Source organism: Pelodiscus sinensis, chromosome 3, assembly GCF_052426305.1.
Source record: "Pelodiscus sinensis isolate ZL-2025 chromosome 3, ASM5242630v1, whole genome shotgun sequence".
Taxonomy (NCBI): Eukaryota; Metazoa; Chordata; order Testudines; family Trionychidae; genus Pelodiscus; species Pelodiscus sinensis.
Window position 1 is genome coordinate 88,481,230 of NC_143054.1, and position 17,830 is coordinate 88,499,059.

Genomic DNA, 17,830 nt, shown 5'->3' on the forward strand with positions numbered 1-17,830 from the left:
TCTTTATTAGATTTCATCCTGTTTACCCTAGACCATTTCTCCAATTTGTCCAGATCATTTTGAATTATGACCCTATCCTCCAAAGCAGTTGCAAACCCTCCTAGCTTGGTATCATCTGCAAACTTAATAAGCATTCTCTCTATGTTGATATCTAAATAGTTGATGAAGACATTGAACAGAACTGGTCCCAAAACAGACCCCTAAGGAATCCCAGTTGTTACACCTTTCCAGCAGGATTGCGAATAATTAAGAACTACTCTCTGAGAACAGTTATCCAGCCAGTTATGCACCCACCTTATCTAAGTTGTATTTGGCTAGTTTATTGATAAGAATATCATGCGAGACCGTATCAAATGCCTTACTAAAGTCTAGTTCACCACTTCTCTCTTATCCACAAGACTCATTATCCTATCAAAGAAAGCTATCAGATTGGTTTGACATGATTTGTTCTTTACAAATCCATGCTGGCTGTTCCCTATCACCTTATTATCTTCCAAGTGTTTGCAGATGATTTCCTTAATTATTTGCTCCATTATCTTTCCAGGCACAGAAGTTAAACTGACTGGTCTGTAGTTTCCTGGGTTGTTCCTATTTCCCTTTTTATAGATGGGCACTATATTTGCCCTTTTCCTGTTTTCTGGAATCTCTCCTGTCTTCCATGATTTTCCAAAGATGATAGCTAAAGGCTCATATACCTCCTCTATCAGCTCCTTGAGTATTCTAGGATGCACTTCATCAAGACCTGGTGACTTGCAGACATCTAACTTTTCTAAGTGATTTTTAACTTTTTTATTTTATTTTATCTTCTAAACCTACCCCCACTAGCATTCACTATATTAGGCATTCCTTCATCAGACTTCTTGGTGAAGACTGAAACAAATAAGTCATTAAGCATCTCCGCCATTTCCAAGTTTCCTGTTACTGTTTCTCCCTCCTCACGGAGAAGTGGGCCTACCCTGTCCTTAGTCTTCCTCTTACTTCTAATATATTTATAGAATGTCTTTTTGTTTCCCTTTATGTCTGTAGCTAGTTTGAGCTTGTTTTGTGCCTTTGCCTGTATAATCTTGCCCCTGCATTCCTGTACTATTAGCCTATATTCCTCCATTGTAATTTGTCCTAGTTTCCATTTTTTATATGACTCCTTTTTGATTTTTAGATCATGCAAGATCTCCTGGTTAAGCCAAGGTGGTCTTTTGCCATATTTTCTATCTTTCCTACACAGCGGAATAGCTTGCTTTTGGGCCCTTGATAATGTCCTTTGAAAAACTGCCTGACCTTGATTGCCTTTGATCAGCCTTCATTTAAGTGGTTGCAAATGAAAATAGGCAGAGCAAAGTGAATTACAAATTTAAAATAACAAAAAAATGCATAGTTCATTCTAACATTTATCACAAACATATTAAAATTCACTTTAAAATTGTTCTTATTCCAGCTAAGCCTCCAAACCAGAGAAGTCTCATTTTCCCTGGGGTCTTCAGTTATCCTCTTGGGTGTGTCATGCCATCGAAAGACCAAGACTGAAAAACTTTGCATCGTAAATAGCCTCTTTTTTCAGGAGGGAATTCTCTGTTTTAAATTCTTCCTTTTCATGGAAAATTACCTGGCCAACCCATACCAGTTAGGGAGGTCACATGACTTCCTAAGACCAACCACTACTAAGAGTTAAAGAATAAACTTCAAAAACAACAAATAGTATAGTGGCACTTTAAAGACTAACAAAACATGTAGATGGTATCAAGCTCATGATACCATCTACATGTTTTGTTAGTCTTTAAAGTGCTACTATACTATTTGTTGTTTTTGAAGTTTATCCAGTACAGACTAACTCGCTACTCCTCTGAAACTTAAGAGTTAAAGGTTTATGGTTTTACATGTACAAATAAAAGCCATCAAGGGTGTTTCCTTCCATGTCTGGGTGTTCATCTGTATAACAGCCCCTTCTGTTTACAGGTGATCACCTAGACATTAAAGGAGACACCCTTGATGGCTTTCATTTGCACATGTAAAACCATAAACCACTTCATACTCTATGCATCTAATTTTACATACAAGAATGCTACATACACCAAAACAAGATATACAGATCCAGCAGACTGAGACATTACATGAAATATTTTGTCCAAAGCATCTTCAAGTTATGCATATTAATCAATTTCACAAAGCAAGGTGGGGTCTATAACAAAAGCCAAATCAAATTATAATTACAGATGATTGAATGTTCAACAGTATTAATAATTATCATCAGATTTATAGAAGAAACTATAGCAGGCCTAATGGGAATCAGAGCTCATGGCTCTGGGCACTATAGAAGTATACAGAAAATGACAGAAGGATGAGGGTTACAGTAAAAAAATCATATAGTTATTCTGTCAAGTACTAATTTCAGTGATGTAAAATGTTTGATAATAATGGATTTCTCTTTATGTGAGTGAACAAAAGATAATGAAAAATGCTATGTAGTCTGCACCTTCACCAGGAATTCAAAGAATAAGATAAATGAAAAATGTCTTTGGACAGCTCAACTGTCACTAATATCTTGGTCAATCTAACTTGCGTCATCAAGAAAGGATACGAAGTGAGGACTTCACAGATGTTTGCTGCTGTTTCAGAAATTTGTCACAGTGCTTTAACACCAGGCACAGATCATTTTCCGCATCATCTTTCAGCAAATTTAAATATTTACCATACCTAATAAAATAAAATTTAAATAAATGAAAACACTTAAACAAAAGCAGAACATTAAAATGTTCAAAATATTTAATCTATTCTTTAAAAATAAGAACACATTGTACTAGATCCATTTAATACAGTCTTGGTGTTTCTGAAAAGTTAAGAATTCATAGCCTTATAAGTAAGGCTAAGATTTTGCCTTGGATATTTTTATTAAAAGTTACAGACAGGTCATGGGCAATAAAGAGAAAACTCATGGAAGCCATGATCTGCCCATAACTTTTACGAAGAATATCCATGACAAAATGGGGAGCTCAGCTGTGAGATCCTCACATTGCCTGAAGAGGCTGGTCAGCTGTGGAGGCCTGCTCCAAGTTCCCTGCTGCCTCCCAGGAGTGATAGGTTCCTCCCGCTGCCCTCAGTGGCTGGGAAGTCAGGGGTCCCCCTGCTGCCGATGGCAGGGAGGAATGCAGGGGGCCCCCGCTAATTGGGAATTCCAGGATACCGACATTACCCATAGTGGCCAGCTCTGGGTATCTCCACCACATGGGAATGGCGGAAGAATATCCTGCAGCTCCTGGTCACTGAGGCTGAATTCATGAAGATCACTGGAAGGACTTCTCGCCTTACCTATATGTAATAAGAGTATACTGTACTTAGGGCAGGGGCCTCAATCTGGTAACAGTTCGGGAAGCAACTGGTGAACTGGTCTAGATTTTATAGAAGGAGCACAGCAGCCATTTGTTACAAAGTTTTGAAACCTATCAGAGGCATCTAAGGGCATGTCTACATAGCAGCATTATTTCAAAATAACTAGTGTTATTTCAAAATAACAAAGTGAGCGTCCACACAGCAAGCCCGTTATTTCAAAATAAATTAGAAATAACAGGCGGCTTATTTAAAAATCTGTAACCCTCAATTTACAAGGAATAATGCCTATTTCAAAATAACTATTTTGAAATAGTGTGTGTGTAGACAGTTATTTCAAAATAAGGGGCCTCCATGGAATCCCAGGGTGCCCTGCTGGATGCTCTGTCCACAGTCATCAGAGTTCTATAGTCCTCCATCCCCTGCAGCCCTTAAAGCTATAAGCAGCAGGCAAAGGGCTTGTGGCTCGGACCAGGCCCTGCAAGCCCAGTGCCACCCACAGCAGCCCCATCCTCACTCCCTGCTGCCATGGCTGAGCCTACCGCCCCAGCCGAGACCCCAGCAGCTGCCTCCACAGCTCTGGGCAGCTCTCAAGCTCCTAGCCGGGGGCAAAAGAGGTGAACTCCATCCTAGTCTGGTGAGGAGACCCTGGATCTCCTGGAGATCTGGGGTGAGAAGGAGAATCAACAGGATCTCCGCACTAGAAAGAACACAGACATTTATGGGAGGAAGTCCGCAAACCTCCCTTATTGTGGACTCGGAAATGGAGACACCCATAGTGTCCCACCAGGAGGACAGTGTTGGGGACATCAAGCAGGAGAAGGAAGAGAAGGCAGTGCCAGATGCGGCCAGCACTGTCTCGAGGGCTGCCAACCCTGACCTGGAATGGGTGCCCCCCTCCCAGGACTTCTCCCAGGCACCGTACGAGGCAGGGGAAGGCTCATCAGGTGAGTGCCCCCCTTACCCTACACACATACGAGAGGAAGTGGTGGGTGCCCAGGGGTTCCTGGGCATTGCTCACTCAGCCTTCTCGCCCTGAGAATCGCACAGCAGACCGTGCATGTGGGTGCATATGGAGCGCCTGTCCACAGCACACATCCCCAGGACCCGGCTACCGAGGACCCTTGTGCTTCTGCTAAAAGGTGTCTGCACAGGCCTGCCTTACTCCCCTCCTATCACATCCCTCCACTGTCGGGGGGGATGCGGTCATGGACACACACAGCAGAGCCACACACACCACATGGTCCTGCCTCCACTCCTGGGGCAGCATCCGCTTCCAGGGACAGCATGATGAGATGGAGGACACTGAGCCTCTGCATGGGAACCTGGTCATGGGAAGGCGGTGGAGGGGACCCCAGCAGCACCCTCCCTGGCAAGCAGCATCTGCCGCTCACACACACCTCCCCCCAAACACCCTGCTACCTATCCCTCAGCAGGCACGGACAGAAGTCCTCTCTCTGTGCAGGATGCTGCCACTGCCGGACCTCATGTGTGCACAGCATGGAGGGGAGCTGAGCCGCCGCGTCACCTGTCCCTCTCCTGCCCATAGGCTCCCAGCCTGGCTGGCACCTTCCTATCTCTGCTTGTCCCCAGGGTGAGGAGATACTGCGGCTCCCTCCAGGGACATCGGTGTCCCTGCAGGAAAGGGCCTGCTGTCCAGGCCCTAGGTGGCCTTGCTCAAAGCACATTCCCCTAGTCTGACACGCGTGTCAGCTCAGGGATGAGGGCATGGCTTCAGACACAGTGCCTTCAGTGATGACCGCCCTTCCCTTTGTTCTCCACAGCTGGACCATCTGCACGTGGGTGACACCTCCCATTCCATCCTCCTGACCCTGTGGGATCCAGAGGGGAAGGCGGACCCAAGAGGACCTGCAGCGGGAATATGTTATCTGCCTGCATGCCCTGCAGCGCTCCCTGGACTGGCAGGAACACAGGCTCCAGGAAGACGCATACCACCTGGCAGGAGCTGCTGCAGCAGGGCCAGTCCTTGTGCATGGCGTTAATGGCTGCCATTGAGCAATTGGGGGACACTCCTGCTGCGCTCCTGTCTTTCCCCTCCCTGTCCCTTCCGCCGTGGCCACCAAGGGCTCCGCACATGAGGTGGTAAGTCTGCCTGAGGCAGACACCTCTCTTTGCCCCCATCCCTGAGCCTCTCCTCAACTCCTCCTCCAAATCCCACTTCCCCCCAAGTTCCTTCCCCAGTCACGTTTGCCCCAAATAAAACCAGTTACAGTTGTTGGTTTCAAAACAACAGGAGTGCTTTATTGTCTTTAGAAGCGGGGAGGAAGACTGTGCGGGGAGAGAGGGAAGGCACAGTGGGCCACTGAAGAGGTCCATTGTGAGGAGGCCAGGGGAGAGTTTCAGAGCTGGCCTTGACTGAAACTCTCCCTCAGGGTCTTCTGGATCTGCATAGCCCTGATGGACCAGACAAATGGCCTCCATGTGCGGCTGTTCAAAGGCCCAAAGGCACCTTCCATAACAATGCGGGCCCTGCTGAGCCTCGCATTAAAACGTTGCCTGGTGTGGTCCAAGTGTCCAGTATATGCTTCATAATCCAGGAGAGCCAAGGGTAGGCTGCATCCCTTCCATGTACATTGGCAAGTCCATGTCCACGACCCTGATGGTGCGGGTGAGGAAGAAAGTGGAACAAACAGGAAGAATAAGAAGCCCTGGCACAGTCAAAGAACTACAATTTGACTGGAATAACAGAGAGTTGGTGGGATGACTCACATGACTGGAGCACTGTCATGGAAGAGTATAAACTGTTCAGGAAGAACAGGCAGGAGAGAAAAGGTGAAGGAGTTGCACTGTATGTAAGGGAGCAGTATGACTGCTCAAAGCTCTAGTGTATAGAGGAAGAAAAGCCTGTTGAGAGTCTTTGAGTTAAGTTTAGAGGAGGGAGCAACAGGGCTGATGTTGTGGTTGGTGTCTGCTATAGACCACCAGAGTAGGTGGATGCGGGAGATGACACTTTCTTCAGACAACTAAGAGAAGCTTTCAGATCACAGGCCCTGGTTCTCATGGGGGACTTTAATCACCCTGACATCTGTTCGGAGACCAATATAGCAGTACACAGACAATCCAGGAAGTTTTTGGAGAATATTTGGGATAACTTCCTGGTACAAGTGCTGAAGGAACTGACCAGGGGCTGTGCACAACTTGACCTGCTGCTCACAGACAGGGAGGAACTAGTAGGGGAAGTAGATGTGGTTGGTAACTTGGGAAGCAGTGATAATGAAATGGTAGATTTCAGGATCCTGACCAAAGGAAAAAAGAAGAGCAGCAAAATACAAACCCTGGTCTTCAAAAATGCGGACTTTGACACCCTGATGCTAACATGAAGGGAAAAGGAGTCCAGGAGAGCTGGCAGTATTTTAAAGAAACCTTTTTAAAAGGCACAGTATGAAACTATCCTGATGAGCAGTAAGAAAAGCAAGTATGGTAGGTGACCAGATTGGCTTTCCGGGGAAATCCTTGGTGAGCTTAAACACAAAGGGTATGTCTAGACTACATGGCTCCATCAATGGAGCCATGTAAACTAGTTTACCTGGCATAGGCAAAGAAGCGGGGATTTAAATAATCCCCGCTTCATTAAAATAAACATGGCCACCGCGCTGTGCCGACGATCAGCTGATCTGGCACAGCGCGGCAGTCTAGACGTGGATCTGTCGGCTGGGGAAGCCTTTGCCGACCGATCCCTTATGCCTTGTGAAACAAGGTTTATAGGATTGGTCGGCAAAGGCTTCCCCAGCCGACAGATCCGTGTCTAGACTGCCACGCTCTGCCGGATCAACTGATCGTCGGCACAGCATGATGGACATGTTTATTTTAATGAAGCCTATGCCGGGTAAACTAGTTTACGTGGCTCCGTTGACGGAAGGTGGTGGGCAACATTTGGAGGTGAAAGAACAGTTTAAGAACTATTTAGAAAAGCTAGACATACACAAATCCATGGGTCTGGATTTAATGCATCTGAGGGTACTGAGGGAGTTGGTAGATATAATTACAGAGCCTTTGGCCATTATCTTTGAAAACTCGTGGAGATCGGGAGAGATACTGGATGATTGGAAAAAGGCAAATGTAGTGCCCATCTTTAAAAAGGGAAGGAGGAAAATCAAGGAACTATACAGAGCAGTCAGCCTTATCTCAGTCCCTTGAAAAATCATTGGGAGGCAGATGATCCTCAAGGAATACATTTTGAAGCATTTGGAAGAGGAGAATGTGATCAGGAATAGTCAACATGGATTCACAAAGGCCAAGTCATGCCTGACCAATCTGATTAGCTTCTATGATGGGGTAACTGGTTCTGTGGACATGGGGAAGTCAGTGGATATGATATATAGTGAAGTTACTCACCTTGGTGCAGTAACTGTCGTTCTTCGAGATGTGTTTCCCGATGGGTGCTCGGCTTGCCCCCGTGCCGCAGTACGGAGATTTTCGCAGCAGTTGTTGGCTGAACCATGCATGCACAGAGGGCATCTCGCAGCGATCACGCTCTTTCGCGCCGCTTGGTCCGGTTCCAGCCACTTCCTCCAATCGACCTCAGGATCTGGAAAACAGAGTGACGCAGACTCCGAAGCGGGGAAGTGGGTGGGTAGTGGAGCACCCACAGGGATACATATCTCAAAGAATGACAGTTACTGCACCAACTTGAGTAACTTCGCTTTCTTCTTCGAGTGATGTCTCCATGGGTGCTCCACTGTAGGTGTCTGCACAGCAGTATCAACCCGTATAAAGGCAGGTAGGATTTGGAGCCCCTTATTTATTGACAGATGAAAAGACTGCAGTGTTTTACGAAGGTGCAATAGAAAGCCCACGTGGTTGCCCTTCAAATATCTGCAAGGGGAACCCCTCTCAAAAAGGCAGTGGAAACTGATATGGCTCTAGTGGAGTGGGTTATAGGGCGTTCAGGGAACAGGATGGCGTAGCACTGTGTTATGCAGGATACAATTATGTTAGCTATCCTTTGAGATGAAATGGATATGATCCTTTTGATCATTCTGCCAGGGAAAGGAGGAGCCTCTCTGTCTTTCTAAGTGCAGTCTATAAAGAAAGCTAGAGCCCTGCATACATCTAGGTTATGGAGGGCTGCTTCCTTAGGAGAAGCATGCAGCTTGGGGAAATATGAAGGCAGTATAATAGGCTCATTGACGTGGAATACGGAGCAGACCTTAGGGATGAAGGCTGGATGATGTCGAACAATGACACAATCTTTCTGAAAGATGGTGTATGGAGGTACCGCCATTAACACCGATAGCTCACTGGCTCTGTGTGCGGAGGTGATGGCGAGTAGAAATATCAACTTCTTGGTTAGGAGCTGAAGAGGTATTGTGGCTAACGGCTCAAAGGATGGGACTGTGAGAGTTCATAGGACTAGGTCCAAATCCCACAATGGGGGAGGTGTTTGAAGAGGAGGGTTCAAATTTGTTAGCTCCTTGAGGAATCTCTTCGTGAGGGGGATGAGTAAATATGGAGAATCCCTCAATTGGTTGTCGAAAAGCTTCCATTGCTTTGAGATGTACTCTAAGTGATGTTAATGCCAGTCCTGTTCATTTCAGCTCCATTATGTAGTCCAGCATGTTGTGTATAGGTGCAGTGTGAGGGTTGATGCAATGTTCGGAGTACCAGCTGGTGAACCTTCCCCATTTTGAGAGGTAGGTATTTCTTGTATTTTGTTGTCTACAGTGTATCAGGACATCTTTGACATGATTGGAGCATAATGTTTCAGCAGCATTTAGCCAGTTAGGTACCATGCTGTGAGGTGCAGTGTGCGAAGCTGTGGGTGAAAAGGCCGCGGTTCTGAGTGACTAGATCCGGGAGCAGTGGTAACCGGTATGAAGGATAGCGGGAGAGTTGTAGGAGAGGGAACCAGTGTTGCCTCACTCATGCTGGAGCTACCAATATGATCCTGGCCCGGTCCATCTTGACCTTCTGAAGCACTCTTGGAATGAGTGGTATGGGGGGGGGGGAAGGCATACATCAGGGGACCGTTCCAGCTAAGGAATGCGTCTCCCAGGGAGTGGCAACTGCGTTAGCTCTGGAACAATAACCACAACATTTTCTGTTGTTTTAGGTTGCAAATAGGTCAATGAGTGGTGTGCCCCACCAGCGAAAGAGAGAGTGGAGGACTCTGCAGTGAAGCTCCCATTCATGATCTCGTACAAAGTTCCTGCTGAGGGAGTCCGCTGCGGTGTTGTTGATGCCAGCTAAGTAGGATGCCACAAGAGTGATGCCATTGGTGATGCACCAATTCCTGAGTCAGATAGCCGCTGCACATAGGGATCATGAACATGCGCCTCCTTGACAATTCCCGTAGTACATTGTCGCTACGTTGTCTGTCAGGATCTTTAATGTGCAGTTGCGTATTTGGTTGTGGAAATGCATGCAAGCATTGGCGACGGCTCTGAGCTCAAGAAGATTTATGTGAAGTAATGTATCTTGGGGTGCCCAGCGGCTCTCTATTGCTACTCCGTCTATGTGTGCGCCTACTCCCTTAAGGGAAGTGTCTGTAGTAATCTGATATCGTGGTAGTGGTTGGTGGAATGGCATGCCTGACAGCAAATGCTTGTCTATGGTCCACCACTCCAGGGAGGCGATGACCTTGGTTGGAACACTTACTACCCCGTGCACGTCCTGAGTGGTATGGTTGTGAACAGTGGCCATCCAATGTTGTAGGGTACGGAAATGTAGTCTGGAATGAGAGACTATGAAAGTGGTCGCAGCCATATGACCCATAAGCTTGGGAGCTGTAGGTACCTGTACCGTGTGCTTGACTTGGAAGGTATCTATCAATAGCTGGACTGAATGAAAACTGGTCAATAGTACGAATGCTCTTGCTATCATGAAGTCTAGTCACGCTCCAATGAACTCCAAGTCTTGGGTAGGTTGTAGTGTGGATTTGTCCTCGTTCACGAGTAGGCCTAGGGACTGGAAAGTTTGCCTGCTGATGTTGAGCATCGTGCATACTTGCAAGGAGGTCCGACCTTTTATGGATGCCAGGGTTACCATCTTGAACAGTTGTTTTTGGAGATATTTGTTCAAACATCTGAGATCCAATATTGGTCTCCATCCCTCTGTTTTCTTCTGTACCAGGAAGTAATGGGAATAAAAGCCTTTCCCTTTGAAATGATCAGGCACCCTTTCCACCGTACCGATCTCTAGTAGGTGGTTAATTTCAGTACGTAGTAGATCTTCGTGAGAGGGGTCCCTGAAGAGGACCGAGGTTGGTGGGGTTGTAGGAGGGATGGATTCGAATGGTATGGCATAACCGAATTGGATTATCTTCAATGCCCATCTGTCATTAGTGATATCCGCCCACTGGTGGTAGAAGGGGCGTAAGCGATGGTAAAACAAATGGGTAGTTGTGAGAGGGTAGGCTGGTAACACTGGTTGCTTGCTCTTGACCAAACAGTCAAACGTGATGCTTGGAATTGGATTGACCTTGTGGGCGGTTATTCTGGTTCTGTCGTCTGGGAGGTCAGTAGGGATTGGTCGAATGGGCGGTGCTGTTGCTGCCACTGTTGCCTGGAATGGGTGTAATCATAGTGCCTCTGGAAAGGAGTGTAGCACCTTCTCCGAAAGGGCAGGATGTACATCCCTAGGGTTCTGAGAGTCGATCTGGAATCCTTGCTCGAGTGCAGAACCGTGTCGGTCTTTTCAGCGAAAAGATTATCCTTTTTGAATTGTAAGTCCTCTACTTTCACTTACAGGTCTTTGGGGACAGCGGCGGCCTGGAGATACAAGGCCCTCCCCATCACAACCGCCATGGTTGCCACTCATGCTGCCATGTTTGTTACGTCCATTGCTATTTGTAAGCTGGCCCTGGTGGAAGCGTAGCCCTCTTGGACAATGGACTTTAAGATGGCCCTTTTTACTTGGGCAAGGATTCCATCTGCCGTCAGTTTGGTATAATTATCGAAGTTGTGATTTGATAGGTATGTGAAGTAATTGGCAATGCGAAGGAGCAGGGTCAATGAGGTGTATACTTTCCTGCCAAATAAATCAAGTCTCTGTGCGTCTTTGTCTGATGTCTGATTCTTGTATTGGGGGGTTTTTGCTCTCTGTTGTGCCATGTTGACCACCAATGAGTTAGGGTGCGGGTGTGTAAATAGAAACTCTGACCCCTTAAGTGGGACAAAATATTTCTTATCAGCACTCTTGTTTGTGGGAAGTGCAGATGCTGGCGTTTGCCAGAGGTAATTGGCATCTTCCAATATGGCCTTGTTGAGTGGGATGGCAAGTCTGGCGCTGTGAGATGACTGAAGATTCTTGAGAAGATGATGTTGCTTCTCTTTTATCTTGGTGAGCTGAATTTCCTGTGATGCCGCGACTCTTTTAGAAAGATCTTGGAACTGCCTGAGATCGTCTGGGGGAGAGGTATCCCCTGCAATGACCACTTCATCCGGCAAGGATGATGACTGGTCAGTGGGTGATATCTCAGGCTTGGTTGTTGCTCTTCCATTTTAGGAGGAGGAGAAGGTGGAGATATCAGCTCCTGAGTTGAGTGGTCTGGGTTGAGCACTGGCAAGTGTCTGAAGGACAAGTAGCCCATGAGAGACCTTGGGACCGCCCTCGAGTTGTGATAGTAAGAGCGATGGTATGGTGAATGTCACCTGTAATAGGTGAATTTCTTGTAATGGTCCCAGTAATAAGAAGAGCGGGAAGGGGAGCGGTCATATCAGTGAGACCTGCTATACGTTGCTCTATAAGAATAGTCTGGTGAACAAAGCGATGGTGACGGGGAGTAAGACCTCCGTGGCATCGGAGAAGGCGAGGCAGAGAAGCGCTGATGGTGGTGGCTAATATGCTGCTTTGGTTGAGTCAAGAAAGGAGACGACAGACGGTGGAAGGGTGAATAACATCTGACTGGTGAGCGCCTGGGCAACTGAGGTAGAGGTGGAGACGACGGCGTTGGAGAAAATGTTGGAGATGGTGAGTGCGATGAAGGGCTTCAGTGCCGAGCAGTCTTAGAAGTCGCCTTTGCAGAGAAGCCCCTGCAGTGCTGTGGTAAGTTCTGGTACCGAGGGAACAGTTGCTGGTGCCGATGGGGTGAGTGCCAAAGGAATCGGTGCTGATACAGTCGGTGCCACATAATTGCAGTGCTTAGAATGCCGCTCATGCATGGAGGCCGGTGCCGAGGGGAAGTCGGTGTGCGTCGGTGCCGGCTGTGGAGTCGGTGCTGTTGGCTTGTGCACGGATGGTGCTGAGGCAATCATTGGTGTCGGTGTATGTGTTGATAATGGCACTGTAGCACTCGGCTTTGTTGATCTGGATGGCTCCGTTGAAACGGCACATGCCGCAGCTACTCCCTATACTCAACCTGCCGCTTGAAGTGGCCAACAGGGAACAGGCTGGCAACGGTCTGTTTTTTCTCAGAGGGGCCGAAGTTGGAGAGGAGGCCCTTAGCTTCTGCGGCTGCCAGGAAGGCCTCAGGGGAGAGGCTGATCCTTCAGGCTGAAGAGCCTTATTGAAGAGGATCATGCAGAGCCTCATCTCCCTATCTCTTCACGCTCTAGATGTAAGCTTAAAGCAGTGAGGGCACTTTTGCGGAATGTGGCCTTTCCCGAGGCAATGTATGCATGTTGCATGGTCGTCAGAGGCAGGCGTGGCTTTGCGGCAGACCTCACATTTTTTAAAACCTGGTGACCCCGGCATTATGATATATTCTCCTTCTTCTTACTGTTTTTCCTTTTTTTTTTTTAAGGGTAAGAACTATATACAAAGGGAGTTAACAGAGGCTTATGAACGTAGGTTAACTTATGAACTATCAAGTAACAAAATAGATTTTTTTTTTAACAAGAGAATGGACTAACTAAAATGAAGATAAAAGTAATATAATGAATAACTATTAAGAGAACAACTTTGATTTCTCTCACGAACAAGAAGATCCGAGGAGAGCAGTTCAAATCTGTCTGCAGCCTGAGGCTGTTAAGAGGAACTGGCTGGAACTGGACCAAGCGGCACAACAGAGCGTGAATGCCACGAGATGCCCTTCATGCATGTGCGGTCCTGCCAATCTCCGTACTGTGGCGCCAGGGCAAGCCCAGCGCCTACAGTGCAGCACCCACGGGGACATCACTCGAAGAAGAATTTGACTTTAGCAAAGCTTTTGATATGGTCTCCCACAATATTCGTGCTAGCAAGTTAAGGAAATATGGATTGGATAAACGGACTGTGAGGTGAATAGAAAGCTGGCTAGATTGTCAGGCTCAATGGGTAGTGATCAACGGCTCAATGTCAGATTGGCAGTCAGTTTCAAGCAGAGTGCCCCAAGAATCAGTTCTAGGGCCGTGTTTGTTCAATATCTTTATTAATAAACTGGACGAGTGGATAGATTGGACCCTCAGCAAATTTGCAGATGACAGCAAGCTAGGGGGAGAGGTAGATACGTTGCAGGGTAGGGTTAGGATTCAGTATGACCTAGATAGATTAGAGGATTGGGCCAAAAGAAATCTGATGAGGTTCAACAAGGATAGAAGAATCCCAAGCATTGTTACAGGCTGGGGACTGACCTGGGGATTACAGAGGATAAGAAGCTGAATATGAGTCAAGAGTGTGTCCTTGTAGCTAAGAAGGCTAATGGCATATTAGGATGCATTAGGAGGAGCACTGCCAGCAGATCCAGAGAAGTGATTATTCCCCTTTATTCTGCACTGGTGAAGCCTCATCTGGAGTACTGCGTCCAGTTCTGGGCCCCACACTACAGAAAGGATGTGGACACACTGGAGAGGGTCCGGTGGAGGGCAACCAAAATGAGCACATGACCTAAGAGGAGAGGCTGAGGGATTTGGGCTTATTTAGTCTACAAAAGAGAAGAGTAAGGGAGGATTTGATTGCAGCCTTCAACTTCCTGAAGGGAGGTTTCAAAGAGGATAGAGAGAGGCTATTCTCAGTAGTGACAGATGGAAGAACAAGGAGCAATGGTCTCAAATTACAATGGAGGTGGTCTAGGATGGATATTAGGACAAACTATTTCACCAGGAAGGTGGTGAAGTACTGGAATGGGTTACCTAGGGTGGTGGTGGAATCTCCATCCCTAGACATTTTTAAGTCTTGGTTTGACAAAACCCTGGCTGGGATGATTTAGTTGGCATTGATCTTGCTTTGGGCAGGGGGCTGGACTCGATGACCTCCTCAGGTCTCCTCTAGCCCTATGATTCTATGATTCTAAAGTGCCAATGTGCAGCTTGTGGAAAAAGCTAGAGTTCCTAAATACGCGGGCATCATGTGCCTTCCCTGACCACCTGATGTAGACATCAGCGAACTGGCCTCGATGGTCCACAATGGCCTGCAGAGTCATGGAAATGTAGCCCTTGCAATCGATGTAATCCAATGCCCAGTGGTCGGGAGCCTGGACGGAGATGTGGATGCCATCAAGAGCTCACCGACAGTTGGGGAAGCCCAGGGTGGCAAAGATGTCGCTGATGGGGTCCACTTCACGCAGGACAATGAGCTGGCACAACAGTATGTGTTGATGGCCCTCACCACCTGTAGAAGGAGAGAAACAGAGAATCACAGGGTTGCCAGGCTCCTTGGCAGGTCCCCAAGCCCAATCTCCTTCCCCTCCCGCCCCCGCTCAACACACACACCAGGATCAACCCCAACTTGTCCCACTCTTTCTGCAGGCCTTGGTGAGTGTGGGACTGAAAACCCTTCCAGGGTGGGAGCCTCCTCCACCAACACAATTAGCCCCTCTCCACTCCTTGGGGAAACCTCATTCCAGCTGTTCATCACCCTCCCGGAACAATGGCATGAGGAAGTCATACCTGCATGACCACAACTCTGACAGTCAATCTCCCCATGCCAAACTGATTCCCGACGGATCGGTACCTGTTCGGCGCGATGAGCTTCCACAGTGCAATGGCGACCCACTTCTGGATGAAGATGGTGGGTTGCATGTGGGTGTCCCATCGCTTGAGGGTAGGTACGAGCCACTCACACAGCTCCAGAAAGGTGTTCTTCCACATGCAGAAGTTTTGGATCCACTGGTGGTTATCCTACCAATCCAGGACAATCTGGTCCCACCAGTTGGAACTGGTATCCTGGAGCCAGAAGTGGTGGTACAAAGTGTGCAGGAGGGGTTGAGTTGCAAGAGCAGTGACTGGAGAGAAGAGAGGAGGTGCCTTGTACTGAGGTAGAGGGCCTGCTCTTGCAGCACCATGAGGGCATCCTGCAGAATCTGCACCAGGAGCTGCAGCATAAACTATAAGGGCCGTCGACAGCTGGGACTCAGCTCTGGTTCCGTAGCTGGGAGTGCTGTGGTGTCCAACAGGGAAACCAAAGCATGCTGTGAATATGCTTTGCTATCCCCCAGAAAGGTAGCCAAGCAGGAGGAGAAGCAGAGACATGGCTGTTCCGGGGGGTGGGTCCCTATAAGCTCAAGCCTCACAAAGCCTCACGAAGCAATTCCAGAAAGTAAGTGCTGTCCTGATGCCCTGTATTTCCAGGTGGCCTTATATGCAATTCTATGTCTAATCTGTGTGGACAGTCTGTTTCATAATAGCTCAGGACTATTTCAATGGCTGTTTGCAGTGTAGATGCACTATTTCAAAGTAACTATTTTGATAGCTTATTTCAAAATAAGCATGCAGTAGACATAGCCTCATTATATTCTCAGCTGTCCATGGACATTCAGTTTGCAGAAGTTGCAAAAAAGTGGATTTTTTTTAATCTACACTCTGCTAGAAGGCCACAACCATTTCTTTCAGACACAAACCTTGCTTCCATTATCCATGTTTTTGCTTTTTCAAGATTAGACTATTGCAAAATCCTACACAAGAGGCAATTCATGAGAGATGTTCTTTGTCATGTCTGAGCACAGGGTATGGACTAAACAACCTCTCAAAGTCCTTTCCAACCCTATATTTCCATGATTTGATAATATAAGTTTAGCTGTAACTCTTGCTAAACAAGTTGCAATTAGCCTTTACAACATAATGATTAATAACCTATTTAATTTGCTGCAGATAATTTAATCGTGTGCTAATACCTTTTTCATCTTTGAAGTAAGAATTCATTCTCTTAAAAATGATCTTTAGATTTAAATGGTACAAAACATTGAGCTGATGGATTAAATATAATTAAAGTCATTGTGAAGAAATCAAACAAACTCTAGAAATACACAAGGGGAATATTTTATACAATATACCTGACTGTCATTTTAATTCCAAGCTGCTGCACAGATGAAAGGCTTTCATTCTTCACATTTACATCAGCAGCTAAAAACAAAAGAAAAAAATACAAGAATGTAAAAAAAAGCATTATAATGATGATTTTAATTGAAAAACGTTGAAAGTCATATTTTTACATATTTTAATGCCAAGTCCAGAGCACTGTTTTGTATCTGAAATGTTGTCAGTATAATCTCTGCAAAGATTATTATAGGAAACTGAACCCTTTGATAATTTTTTAAAAATAAAGTCGGAAAAAAAGCAATTACGTGCATGTTTTTCTTGATCACAATCAGTGTTCAGCACAACCAGAACAAGCAACTAGTTGGGCCCTACTCATTGATACTTACATTCTTACTTAGCATAACAGCCTCTGTATGGTAGATGAAACAGACAAAACTGTATCTCCTGTTCCAATTCCTTCCCTTCAAGCAGTATGGGATCTCACAAGTTGTAAAGCCAACCTTGCTGGCTCACAGCGTGTTGTAAATCTCAAATACATTTAAAATATTGAACTGAAAGGGACCTAAAATACTTTTATTTATTGTTCTGAATTAATATAATATATTCATCTACTTTATGCACTTTTTATAGGATTAAAATTGGTAAAATAGATCAAAAAAACTAATAAACTACATGTATTAATAAACACCCTCTGGAAATGTTATTTTATCACACATTTAAATCCTAAATGCAAAAAGACGTAACAAAAGGATATTCTCTCTCACACATATGATAATCAAAGACAGTGCAGATTCCTCACAAAAAAATTAGCATGTAATAAATGTTCTGAGTTGCTAGGGCCCAGGATCAGACAAGTTCTTATTTTTGTTTTCTAGTTTAGTTTCTGGTCCTGTTCCGAAAGTGTTAATGAATTTACACTAAGCAGGCTTCTGTCATCTCTTTAACGGGTGATAAGATTCTGTTACAATATATTATTAGTTTTCACATTTTTAATACATATACATATTTCAGCAGAAACCAATATCTATCATTTTCCCAAGATGTAAGTGATAATTCTGTGAAGGATCAGATCATTTTCTAATCTGATGGTATGTTCACCGATCCCACTTAAACAGGCATAAGACACCAAGTTAAAGGAGCTATTAGTACCAATTCAAGTGAGAAGTCTAGTTTCTCAACATTCAAAACAAATGGCAGAATATCTATGAATTGTCAATTAGATGGAGAGGTGATACAGGTGCAGAAATTAAACTGAATGAAGAAAATAGGCTAGGCTTTGGCAGTATTTTCCCATATGTCTAATCTAGCAAAAGAATTAAACATAAGGGACTGAATCACTTTCCTTTCATAGTTCACAGGAAACAAAGAACTATACTGAA

At 45.8% G+C, this 17,830-nt stretch overlaps 1 protein-coding gene across 8 annotated transcripts in view; it reads right to left on the reverse strand.

Annotated features, from left to right (window-relative positions):
- TBC1D32 (TBC1 domain family member 32) overlaps nucleotides 1–17,830 on the reverse strand; it is a 210,858-nt gene that overhangs the window by 36,532 nt on the left and 156,496 nt on the right. For 5 of the 8 annotated variants that reach the window (XM_014577943.4, XM_075924062.2, XM_014577940.4 and 2 more), the window contains 2 exons: nucleotides 16,466–16,535; nucleotides 2,573–2,688 (listed from right to left, as the gene is read on the reverse strand). In XM_014577943.4, coding sequence (XP_014433429.3) covers nucleotides 2,573–2,688; nucleotides 16,466–16,535 — 186 coding nt within the window. Of the gene's footprint in view, nucleotides 1–2,572; nucleotides 2,689–3,189; nucleotides 3,301–7,107; nucleotides 15,419–16,465; nucleotides 16,536–17,830 lie in introns of those variants that run through there. The other 3 variants (XR_012902654.2, XM_075924066.2, XM_075924064.2) reach the window with 3 other exon arrangements.